This window comes from Aythya ferina (genome assembly GCF_964211825.1).
Source record: "Aythya ferina genome assembly, chromosome: 1".
NCBI classification, from domain to species: domain Eukaryota; kingdom Metazoa; phylum Chordata; class Aves; order Anseriformes; family Anatidae; genus Aythya; species Aythya ferina.
The window spans coordinates 32,134,468-32,147,663 of record NC_140296.1 but is presented as its reverse complement, the minus strand read 5'-3'; the positions used below and the strand labels follow the sequence as shown (position 1 = coordinate 32,147,663).

General features: G+C 41.3%; 1 protein-coding gene across 1 annotated transcript in view; it reads right to left on the bottom strand.

The window, feature by feature from the left end:
* Positions 1–4,869: 4,869 nt before the first annotated feature.
* VWA8 (von Willebrand factor A domain containing 8) overlaps positions 4,870–13,196 on the bottom strand; it is a 192,288-nt gene continuing 183,961 nt past the window's right edge. The window contains exons 43-45 of the mRNA XM_084510032.1: positions 10,349–10,447; positions 8,968–9,206; positions 4,870–6,958 (exon numbers count right to left, since the gene is read on the bottom strand). Of these exons, the coding sequence (XP_084366158.1) occupies positions 6,850–6,958; positions 8,968–9,206; positions 10,349–10,447 (447 nt within the window). The 3' untranslated portion in view covers positions 4,870–6,849. The remainder of the gene's footprint in view (positions 6,959–8,967; positions 9,207–10,348; positions 10,448–13,196) is intronic.

The following is a 13,196-nucleotide window of genomic DNA, read 5'->3' as shown; positions in this document are numbered from 1 at the left end:
CTAAAAATCACACACTAACAACAACTTGTGTAATGGATTTTATCATGAGTGATGTGCAGAGTATGCAAATGTCTTCTCAAAAGTCTCTTTGTACAGGCTATACTTAGACATCAGTGTAATGACTTGCTTTTTTTTTTTTTTTTGTTATTATCTTGTGATTCTAAGTATTGGATTAACTACATAAAATGTCACTTTTAAATGGTATCTTGGCCATTGTCAGCACTTTGCTCTTCTCTAGCTGAATAATTTTGTCATTTGTACATGGATGAAAACTCACAGGTGATCTCAGTGCAAACACGGAGGAGAGAGGTCGGCTGCTTCTGGAGTTGGTACTAAAGGAGAGGAGATCATGGAGTTCACAAATGCACCTTAACATTGAGGGAGATGGAGCCCTCCTTGAAGAGGAGTGTCAGAGAAATGGGGAGGATTGCAGCAGCTGCAGCTTTGGTGCCATTTGGCTCATCCTGGCACGTTACCCCCTTGTTGCTGAAGGGATGCAGCGAGGCCTGTCCCCTCACTGTGACACCAAGTTTCAGTCTTCCCCTTTCCCCCTCACAGCAGCAGGAGGAACAGGGCAGGGGCTGTGGGCATAGGGAGGGACGCACAGAGATATTTTGGATGATTTTGCCTCCAAATATTTGCTGGGGCAGGATGCTGCTCTGTACAGCACCACACGGCTCATGCAAAACCGACATCAGTGCATCCCTGCCCCTGCCCAATCATGTTTCTCCAAAAAACAAAAGCTGATTTGTAAACCCCAGTTTGGAAACCTTAGTAGGTGACCGAAGGATGTAAAACGATGCCAAGCTGAAATGCAGACGGTGGTACAGGCTGCATGCAACATAACTGAGTCACGATAACAGGAAAAATAGCCACGACACCACTCCTTGGATCACACTCCCATATAATGTTTTCCTAACCAAGCAATGCTTTTTTTGGACTTTTCCCAAACCACCGTCTGCATGTAATGTTGTCATCTTGCTCAGATAGCCTGTTCAGAGAAGTTAACATAAAATACTCACTCATTTAATGATTTTGAATTGAAAAGGGTGTTGCCAAGAATGCGTTTTGTATTGAGACCTAGTATATAAAAAGGACTATTTCATTATTTTATTTTATTTTATTTTATTTTATTTTATTTTATTTTATTTTATTTTATTTTATTTTATTTTATATTTTATTTTATTTTTTATTTTATTTTTTATTTTATTTTAATCGTATTTTATTTTGTATTTGTGCATCTTATTGCACTTATAAGTACTCAGTGAATGCTTCAGTAAGAGGATGCAGGGACTTCAAAATCTTGGCTTGCACCAGAAGACACTAACTAACTCGTAATCTTTCAAAAAGGGGGGGAAAATAATGGTAATCAGGGAACATGCTTCTTTTAGTCCAGTCCCCCTGCCACTGTTTGTCTGCTGATGTTAACAAGCCTCAATTCATCTTGAACACGTGCCTGGGGTAAGGGAGGAATTTATTTTCTGCCTTTTACTGATGAGGATGCTTTAGCCCTGCCTGGCTTTGCACTGCTCAGCCTGGCCTAAGCAAAACTTCATGTAGTGGCTGGGGAATTTGGCATCAAAATCAGAGATTTTTTTTACATTTCCAGTTATCACTGTACTTACTGTGATTACTTTTTTTCTTGCATTGGACCTTCCACAGGCGTAGTGTGGACAACGCAATTTTTCTGCGTGCAGCCTGTGTCAGTTGTTCAGAACAAAAATGATGCTCTGAATAAGGCTGTTTTGCTTTTTTTTTTTTTTTTCTTTAAATATATTTACATATGCTTATTTATCTTGCAGTAGGAAAACAGTCCTACTAGTAGGAGAAACAGTCATGAGTAGGAGAACAGTCCCGAGTAGGAGAACAGTCCTGACAAATAAATCATTCAAATGTTATGCTCTCCTAGGCTTTGAAAAAACACTAACCCATCATCTTCATCTCGAAGAATGCCAAGTCAGTTCTTCAAACCTTCCCACACAGATTTCATCACAACAATCTCAAGAGCAAGAAGACTTTATCTGAGTTAGGCAATTCGTTATTTATTTTGATGACACTGTAGATCCTATTTTTTTTTAATGTGTTTGAAGACTGAGCAGTACTGATAACCCTTTAGTGCTAGTAATACCAGAGTGTAACTCAGTTTCTCCTTTTTCTCAGGCTTGCTGGTACAGGACAGACACTGCATGCTATGCCACAGCACTGTGCATACTGAGAAATCAGCCACTGCTAAAATTGCATTTATGCCGTAGCTTTGCAACATGACCTTCTGAAACAGTCTGCTTCTGAACCAGTGCACGGCTGATGACAAAGGGAGACCTGTTCTGTTTTAAAGGTTAAAATGCCTGGTGTAACGCCCAGGTCCTCCAAGTTGAAATCCTTCTCCCACTGAAGGGTTTGCTTTCAAAAAGCCCGTTTTTTAGGGGAATCTGTTTACTACAAGCTGCACATCACATGGATACATGGAGAGGTGTTTTGAGCAACATTTCTATGATAGCACAGTTCCCTAAGTTCTTGGACATATTTTAGTTCAATCAATACGGCAGCGTCTTGTCTTCACCAATATCTATTCCAAAATGCTCAAATACTTTTACATGGCCATCTATCCTTCACTGACTGTAAGGTCCAGAGCATCAGCCCAGGGTTGAAGACTGGAAATTCCCTCGCGTGATGCTCAGGGACTGTTGGACACCCATTGCATTGGAGATGTCTTTGACACATGTGAGGTGCTTCTGCATGTTGAGTGCCATCACCATATTTCACCCAAGGAATGAATGGGAGATGTATTTTCTAAAAGGTTCATTACAAGGCTGGGAGAGCTCGTCTGCTCTCTCCAGATGTTGGCAGAAAGGACTGTAAATGATAAAATGCACATTTGTTTTTTTCATTTTTTTTTTAAAGTGCTTTAAAAGGCTGAGGTCAACACAGACATGTTTGCTCCAAAAGCAGAATTAGTGAAGAACTCAACAACAACTTCCATCATACGTACAGCAGACAAACTGAAGACATTAACTATTTACACTGAAATGGTTTTAAATGCAGTAATTACACCCCCAGCTTTTTCTAAGGCAGGGCTTCTGTACAACAATCACATTTTCAAATCAGCTTTCCAGATTCAATACATATTTAGGAATTTCATTTTTATTTTTCAATAAATATCTTGTACATTCTCGTTTTCTATAGGAATGTTATTTATTAATAAACAAGATAATGTGCAATAGCCAACACAGCACAAATGTATGTTTTGTTGGTTGTTTTTTTTTGGCTGTTATCCAAACAATTTTAATAATTGTTTTGTAATAATTAAAAAAAAATCTTAACATTTTAGGTGAAGAAGAATTGGCAGTCTTGTATCTCTTATCTCTACTCCCAATTAAGCATTTTTTTTAAAATTTAATTTTACATTATTATTATTTCTATTTATTTTTTAAATGCAGTATCTGTTGTATGTTTGTTTGCTTGAATATTGCATCTATCTGACCAGCAATTAGAACCTTTATTCTTAATTCCATCAGGTTCATGGCTAAGCTCTAACGTGACATTCAGAATTGTGTTTGACGCCTGATGTCTGTAAGGAAAACTGGTGGGAAAAACACAAAAACAAAACAAAACAAAAAACCAACACTGTACTGCTAGAGTCCAGTGTTCCCAGTCCCTCCCCACACTTCTGCTAACACCATTTTCCCATGAAGGACCATCAGGCTGCGTGTTCTTAAGTGGTGAATATGTTTTGCTCTACATTAAAGAAACCTGCCTGGGCTTTATATTATATATAAATACATGTATATTTTTCTTGCACCTTATTTAAATAGTAATCCTAAATGGCTCTGTCCTGTTATCAAATGGATATTTAGTGAGAACAAACATGTTGTGTACATAAACAGGTCTAGACCAAAACTTGCATTATAAGAGGTAGTTAAAATTGTTAATATGGCTAGAGCTGCTCCTGAAAGCATTAGTGATGGGTCAGGACCCACTCAGGCTGATGGCTCTGGTTGTTTGCTCTGCCTTTTCATAGAATTAGATGAGTGCAGAGGTGCTGTAACAAATAGCGAGAGAGATGGAAAAAACATCTTCATACACTTGCAAAGGAAACAAGAGTGGTGCACAACACGGGTGCCTGAACCGGTCCATTCATCAAAAGTACCAGGAACAGCTCTCACACTGCCCCGTCCACACTCCCTGCAGTGCCTGAGGCTGTACCCTGTGGGCCCGTGAAACATGAACTGAAACACAGCAGACGTGTCCTGAAGCAGAGAATAAAGCCAAACAGTGCAGAGGGGTGGCTTGAAATAGCGTGATGCTCAACGTGATTTACAGGGATGCCCAAACAAAGGGCTTAAAAATCAATTTAACTTACCGTAGAGCCTCTCTTAACTAACACCGTTCTTTTATGATAATGATAGCATTATCATAGGATATGTAAATCTGGAGTGAGAGATTTTATCCACTCGAGTAATCTAGAAGGTGTCCTGTACATTTGCTAATGAACTGTCATCAAACGCTTCCCTTCTGAAGAACTGCTGGCAGGAAAAGCAGAGGTGCTGAAGAAACTTCCATTATAAATACATTTATCAACAGAAGCCCTAATATGCTAATTCTTTATTGCATGTAGTATCTTATGGTGTGTTTACAGGACCAGGATACTTCTCTTTCGAAGCATGCTTCACCAAGCAGCCATACCTGCGTGTACGTGGGTCTGTTTATGCGCACGAGCATGCATTTGTCCCAGCCAGGGACAACGCAGCGCTCCCCTCCCCGTCTCCTCCAAACAGGAATTGCATCTTTAACCTCTTTGTTTTCATGTACGCAGTCATCATAACAATCCCAGCAAACCTTTGAAAAACGCCTTCCGTCCCCGTGTACCACGGAGAGGTTTGACGCCGGGCGGGCCATCAAAGCCAGGCGGTTATCTCGGCGGCCCTCTGGGGACAGCTGCTCCATGGGACTTCAGCAGGACGTGCCATTACACCAGCTCAAAGCCTGCAGCTGTTTCAAAAAAAGCCATTGTGCCAACATCTGTGCCCCAGAAGCCCAAACAAATCCTAAAAGCAGGAGATTCGGGGGGAACTTAAGGTGAAGGTTTTTGATGTCGCGATCCTAACAACCCGTCCTTGGTTTAAGAGGGGCAGAGCCTCTAGAAATGAAGGTGCATCTTCTGGGACTGGAAATTATACAGTGCCTGCTATGCTGAACTGCTCGTGGCATTCAGACTCGAGTGCAAATTAATCAGGGTACGTGGTTAGGCTGCTGCAGGACACGTGTGGTAGGGAACGGCCATTAGAAACCAGACCCTTCGAACACCAATGGTTGTATTTAACAAAATCAAAGTAATTTGCCTCTTCTCTTCCAAAAATACCATCCACAGTGCAGTTTCAGCATCTGTAAGAGAAATACTAGAAATATTGCAGCTCCTCCTTCATATTTTTGAGTACTCTCCCTGACTTTATTCTAATCAGCTACCCTCAACTTAATATGAGCAGAGTACCAGAGATGATGCACCCTCCCCCAGCTCAGTTAAATCATAAATTCAAGTATTCCTGTGTTCCCAGTGCACTGCAAGATATCTGTTCTTTCGTTTATAGGGCGGGATTATTGCCTCATGGGACAAGCCAAACAGCAGCCAACTGAATTTTGTCTTTATAAATATTTTAGATATTAAAGAACTATATTCCAACATGTATGTCTTGATAAAATGAAAACAGGTTTCTTTTTCCTTTATAAAAAGTAACATATTTTCTCATGTCTAGACCTCTCCTCCACTTTCGCCTTCAACAAACCCAAACAACACAGATCATGAAGGAGCTCTAGAAAAGTGCTAGTAACTATTTTGTCTCTCAATCAAAAAGGCACCTCCAGGTACTGAGGCCATCCCAGGGACTCTGGACAGAAGCAAAGCAGGACTCCATCATTCATCATGGAAAGGAGTTGGTGTAGTCATCCCGTCCTCGGAAATCATAGAATCACAGAATGGTTGGGTTGGAAGGGACCTTAAAGACCCCCCAGTCCCAACCTCCTGCCATGGGCAGGGACACCTCCCACCAGCCCAGGTTGCCCAAAGCCCCATCCAGTCTGGCCTTGAGCACCTCCAGGGATGGGGCATCCATAGCTCCTCTGGGCAATGTTGGCTGGTGGGTTTTTAAGACTGTTTTGACCCTTTTCACAGGCAGAACTGAAATAACCACTTCCCCCCCCCCCCTCTTAACAGCCACTTTCTCCAGATCTGACAATGCTGAGCCCCGTGCCTGATCAGATAATGAATGTTTACGTGTGACCGTCAGTGTTTGCAAACCGCTCCATTGTTCCCAGCCTCCAGTGGCGAAGCCCCGATGTCCACCAGGACAAGAAAGCAACAGCAGAGGAAGGAAGGGTTTCCTGCCTGACAAAAGCAGACCTGCTTAAATTAGAGACAGAGTTAACTACCCATTCAAACATATGCACACAAAACACTGAAACAGATTGTCTGGCTCTGCTTTGTATAATATTATCAAATCCCAGAGAACCATGTCAGTAAAACCATGTGAGATGATGCGGCGGTGCTGGCAACCCATCAGCCAGAGTAATGATCACAAAGTGTCCTTTATTTATTTGTCCCTCTGGAAGAACATTCACTCGGTAACCTTCCTGAGATTTACCTCAGCCCCACTGCAATTCTTTGAACACGTGAAGTTGGTTGAGGGAATTTCGGTGAAATTTTCCAGCACAGCTGCAGTGCAGATTTGGGTTGGTTTGCTGATGAGAGAACAGTTTGCATTTCATTAGTAGCTGTTTTTCCTTGGCTTCAGGGTTCGTATCTTCGGCAGGAGTGGGTTTCTGCTTTGAATTCCCGCACCGTGACGTCGGGGATGGCTAGGCACTTGACAGCATGGTCGATGTAAAGATCTGCTGCAAAATCTGGGGGATCTCTTTGGTATCCATGGCAATAAAAGACCGTCCTGCTGGCAGTGTCCTTTGCAGCCTGCGGAGCAGAAGGAGGGACAAGGCAGAATTACCATTTCCAATTACGTTTCCTACAGCAAGCTGGAGCTCCTTAAGAAAGGATGTTTTTACTTCTGAATACCTTGCAGTACATGCCATTCGTGTTGCTGTCACTATGCAATTAAGGGCTTGGGAAAGCAGCAGTGGGAGGAAACACTGAAAGCAGTTAGGTCGCAGAGGTCCCTTCAGCAAGACAATCAAGGCTATTTCTAGAGATTTTTTTATTCACATCCTCTTTCTGACGTGCAAAAAATCCATTTTGATCAAGGTACCCATGTCCCAGCAAGGTATTAATGCATCTGTTTTTCTGATGGCAGCTAGACATTTTCTCTGGAAAGGCAGATATTTACTTGCTCTAAATGTATCACCGTGTTTTGACTGAACTCACAGCTCTTTCATTTCAACACGTCGAGCAATTCTAAATGTGCTCTTTGTATTTCCTCTTCTAGACCACAGCAGATTAGATGGACAGATATTTTTTCTACAAATATTAGCCTGACACATTTTTATCCACAGCTTAACCTCCCTTTAAAAATAGCCAAACAAGACGTATTTCACTAAATCCACCTCCCTCATGTCCAGCCAGCAGGCTTGGAAGTTATTTTCTCACTGCTTTTTAAGCAAGTTTTATGTTATGCTCCACAGCATCTCTCCAGCGTTCAGCTGCACTGTTAAAGTGGGTTTTTAAAAAGCTGCTGCGAAGAATTCCCTTCTCCTTCCCCCCCCAGCAGCTACAGGAAGGCTTTGTCTAATTCTGCACTTACACATACATAGAAAAGCAGCTCAGTGACAGCATTGTGTGCATGTCCCATACCCGCTGAACTAGGCAATTATAAGATCTCTTCTTACACAGCAGGATATGGTCAATGCTTTGCCTTTTTATTTGTTTTTTCCTCCTTTTTTATACTCCTAGCAGACGTAAGAGGACATTCTGTAATTACAGTCTTTCAGAGTGGATTTTTTTTTAATGCAGACAGCAGCTCTGTGATGCACAGACCTGCAGACAGGACTGATGCTGCCTGTGCAGCTCCATCTTTCAAACCTTCTTGTATCAAAACTGTGTACTGAGGGCCAACACCTTCTGGGCCTTGCCTCATTCTGCTCTAATCAGAGACGTGAACAGAAGCAGAAAAGGCACTGTTAATATCTGTGGCTGTAACAGCTTTCTGTTGTGTGTGCTGGTCCTCAGCAGATGCAGAACATCACCTGAGACAGAATTTCCTTATTTTCCCCTGTGCCCTAACAGTTTAAAGTACAACTATGTAGTAGCACTAAAAGCAGGCACATTGGCTCAGACCCTCCAAAGAATTTAGGTCTCTAACGCAAGGGGAATATCTGTGTCAAATTCTTGGCAGTTTTAAAGACCATAAATCTCCAGCTTCTTTGCTTTTATGCCTTAAGCCCACACATTTTCAAACCGTATTCTGGGCACTACCAAAGGAATCACGTCTCTGTCATGATTACATGGTAGTATTACAGATGTGGGCAGCACGTGTCCTCCAGTGGGAGGACAAACTCAGTTGCTCCTTTAAGATGTTCACAATGTTTTGAATTAGCTGGCTGCAAGGCAGGTTTGCAAAGACCTGTGAACCAATCTCCTCCCCGACACAAATTAAAGCTTACTGCTTCTCTTTAGTAGATCAAAACCGTAGTGGAGAACACCAGCACGGGCAACTATAACTAACTTCACTGCATTAAAAGCATCACAGCACAGCTGAGGCTGGCAGGGAGCTCTGGAGGTCACCAGGACCAACCCCCTGCTCAAGCAGGGACCCCCAAAGCAGGGTGCCCAGCACCACATCCAGGTGGCTTTTGAAGATCTCCAAGGCAGGAGACTCCACAACCTCTGTGGGCAACCCAAGCCAGTCCTTCACACAGTAAAGAAGTGCTTCAAGCATAGTGTATTTATTTTATTTTATTTTTCCCAGCATAGTTTTGCTTTATGATGAATGGAAGCAAAGTTATTTTAGGGATATAACATACACTTACCTATCTGCTTGGTCTCCTAAGGATCCTATAAATATGGCAAAAGCATTGACTTGAGAATTGGTGGTCAGGACCTCGGCAAACCTTGATGGTTTAATACCGTATCGCTCGAGATTTGCGTCACTCAGGACGATAACAAAATATTCATCGGCCTCTTCCTTGGCGATTTCTCGAATGGCATGCTCTGTCCCTTCCAAGGTGTGATCGCCGCTCATGCAGAACTGAGCGTGGGCATGCATGACCTGTGTGCACAACGGAACCAAATGTAAATATGTAAGAAGACTTTATGAATAAACATTTATTTTGGCTGGCACCGGAGGGAGCAAATATTCATTTATGCTGTATTAGGGGGGTGCATCTTCAGAAATGTGGACAGTGCTCCAGATACCACAGAAGATGCATTTTTTTTTATATGTGATATGTTTTATCATAAGCCAGGCATCAGTTGTTAAAACACACTGGGTCAAACAAACAAAATGACATACGGACAGAATTACAGAATTAGATGGGTCCCTAAGGAAGCTAAAATACTTTGATCAGCTGCAGTTTGAGTAGTAGCTACATTGCTATATATTTAAGAAAGAGGGCTTAGTTTCCTAACACTGCGACCAGTTCCCACCTGTTTATAATTTGCACTAGACTTCCAAGTCCTAACAGTGTCACGGTTGGTATCAAATATCTGATTCAGATAGTGGCAGCAAGTTTTAAAAATGTTGAAACATTTGCTTTGAGCTTTTATAAAATAAGTACACTGCCTGCATTGATGAGACTCTTTCCTATGTAGAAGGTGTGGAAATTCAGATGTTAGAAAATCCAGTCCCTCTAAACCAAATCTTTTAAAAATACTTTTTGGAGGAAGCTCAAATACACAGTTTTAATGTATCAAACTGCCAAACAGGTAAATCCTGCAATATACCTGATTTTTTTGCATCCTATTGCAGTAAAATTGTGATGAATACAGTCATCTTGCAATTGTGATTTAACATGTTTCCCATCTAGCATTGATGCACTTTCCCACTGCTACTGTGACGTACTAATTCTCAAAGGTACAAGGCTAATTAATGATCTAGGATCCCTCTACAGTTTATATCAGCCACTTACATGCTAATATTATGACCATGTTATTTAGGTAGAACTGCATATATCACTATATAACGTCTGGAATTTCCTATACCCTTTGACACACACACAAAATGACACAACACAGCTGTCCCAAAAAAGGCATATCTAGCCTCAATTATTTTGACAGTCTCTGAAAGGCTCTCTTTCAGCTTTATGCAATCACACCTCTTTTGCTTCCTTATCTCTCTTCTATTTCACTCTTCTAACACTTTGCAGTCATAAAATCCTTAATTATCCAGCATCACTTATCAGTAGGATTTACCTTAAGAATCTCTAATCTTTGCTTATTGTTTTTGGGAACTTTGTCACTCCCAACCAAGGCGATGTTGAAGCCATCTCCTGAATGTCCAACAATATCGTACTGCAAGAAAGAAACCTCATCAGTCATCTGTTAGTCATACGCAGTCCTCGGGTCACAGTGACAGGAGAAAGATCAAAGGCAATTTGCTTTCAACAAGAAAACCCAAATGCTGTTCGCTGCATACGTTTATGAGCTGCTTAAGGGAACCACTTGAAATTTCTCACTGACATGAAAACATTGGAGAGAATCACTAACTAATGAAATTAAAGAACAGTTACTTATTTCTATGGCCTGTTTTTCACCTCACCCCACATACTGCAGAGCAGTGATGCATAAGATCAAGACCTTGCCCTCTCACATTGTCCACTTATTTTTTTAAAGTAGTAATTTTCTTTCTCTTGAGTCTGACAAACAAAAAGTGCATTGTTTGAGAGTAGCTTCAATGCCTGATGAATTGTTTTTGTGACCTCATTCTGCTCTGAAAAAAAGTACTACAAGCCTTTTTTTTTTTTTTTTTTTTTTTTTTTTTGTAAATCAACATTCCTTATATATGTGCATTAATAGATATCAGAGTGTGTGGAGAAGTGAATTCCAAGAGTCTCTGTACATTTTTGAAGGAGCATTCCCTTGTAGAAGACGCAGCACAAATGACATGTAGAGATGTATTAGTTCAAGTATCTTGTTGAACAAATAAGGTAGTAGTTAGATGGCTTTTGTTTTATGTGAGAGTTGCATGAAAACCAAGACAAGCCGAGTTACAGCAAGGTCCTGACCTGACCTTTGTGTTGTGGATATGGCAATCACCCCAGGGAGAATTCACCAGCAGCACAAGAGAGTATTTAAGAGCTGTCTACGCCAAGTGATAGAGCACTGCCTGGATCCTGAGCCACCAAATCCCCAGTGTACTGCAGCTCGTATGACCTGCCCCTGGAGTGCTGCATGAACCTGCCTTTATTTCCCCTGACTAGCTGGCACACAGCTGTCTCTAGCAGACAGGGAGCCCTTCTGCAATATTTTGCCTTTCTGTCACCTTTTATTCATGCGGTGCCTGGAGGTTCCTAATTCCAATATAATCACATGGCAAAAGTTGGGTCTCGTTCTCAAAGTCTTCCTGTCTTTTCTATTGAGTACCACTTTATTTGGTACAAGTCGGGTTGTGGAGATTGAAGAAATGGCATTCTTTATCAACAAAGCTCTTTTTATTCATTTCCACTATGACAATTTACTTATCAAGGTTAAAAAAAAGCTATAGCAACTGGAACAACATTCCTAAATGTGACACCTCTGCAAAAGAGCAAATGTGCCACGTATAGGTTATTTCACCCAGGTTCACGCTTTTAGGACTGCCTCACATAACCCAGACTTTCTTCCTCTGGGAAATCTTAATATAATCTAGTCTCCATGCACTCCCATATCATTTTGCTGTTGGCTTTTCCAACTCCTGTTCTCTCAGCTCTTCCATGTCTTGTATTTACTACCCAGTCTCAAGTAAACCTTTCTGTCTTTCTCTTCAAATCCTGCTTCTGCTCATATAACCTTTCCTCACTGTTAAGTCCTCACTCTCTTTTTCCTGACAAATATTTACCTGGTGTTTCTGTTGTCCCCAAACAGTTATCTTTGCCAGAGAAATGACATAGCAGATGAAAACATACACATTTTGAGAATAATGTTGAGGTTGCACTCAGCACACTTTGGGATTACTACAGGATGAGATCAAGAACTTGAACACACTTAAAAATGAGACGTTATTCAAATCAGAGGAACTAAATAAAGCAGTGGCTCAATGGAGCAGAAAGCATACAGCACTAATGTGGTTCTTACATAACGACAACAGCATCCACAGATCTTCAGGATAGGCTCTTAATTTCAAAACCCTGCAAGACCTTTGCTGAGCAGTTTTGTATCCCCTTTAAAATCAACAACCTAATTACGGAAAGCAAAATGCATTCTCCTGTGTAAAATGAAGCCTGAATGCTCTGTAAGAGCTCCCTCCCAGCATTTCGTGGACCTCTCCCCCAGGGTGTCCTGGTATCAGCCCTGTCAGACAGACTTCATGGGAACAGGACATGTTTTGTTATTTGGGAATACCACTTTGGTTCTTGGTACACCGTACTAACAGGCAAACCTTTTATCTCAAAAAGGCTGGGTTTAAACTCAGCTTGACAGTCTGTGTGGATGGCTGTAACTCCTAGTTCAATCACCATGGATTTATCCCCCTTGTGTTACTGTATGAGCAGGGGCAGGAACACAGGAACACTGGCTTGGATTGATTTAAGTCAGCATAGGACTGGCAGTTTTTGTTTTGCTTTGTTTTGTTTTGTTTTATAAAATAGCGTGCAAGCATAGGCTCTCAGGAAAAATCCAGCAGCAAAATACTTGTTTGTTACAGTGCAGCCTTAATTGAATTAATATATTACTGTGGTACAGGGAAGCTTGTTTTCCAGCCTCAGGTACACTGAGACAAGAACTGCTCTAATCAGAGCTTTGAGTACACATGTAAACACATTGTCTCTCCAAATAGCATCATTTTGCTGTTTTTCTTTCCTTACAGGCTAAACCAATCCCTATTCCACTGTTACATTTTGCACAAAATGGACCACTGTTGCTGCTTCAAATGGGTAAAATGGAAGACTCTGTTTTCTGCAGCTGCTGTACTAAAAGGTTTAATTTCTGAAGGCGTTTAAAAAAAGCTGAAAGAAGATGCATGCTGAATGTAAAAGGCAGTGTGAATTAGGCAGGCCTCTACTGGAGGGCTAGATATTTATAAATTCATCTCTTCTTCGGACAACACTGAGCATCTTTTATAATT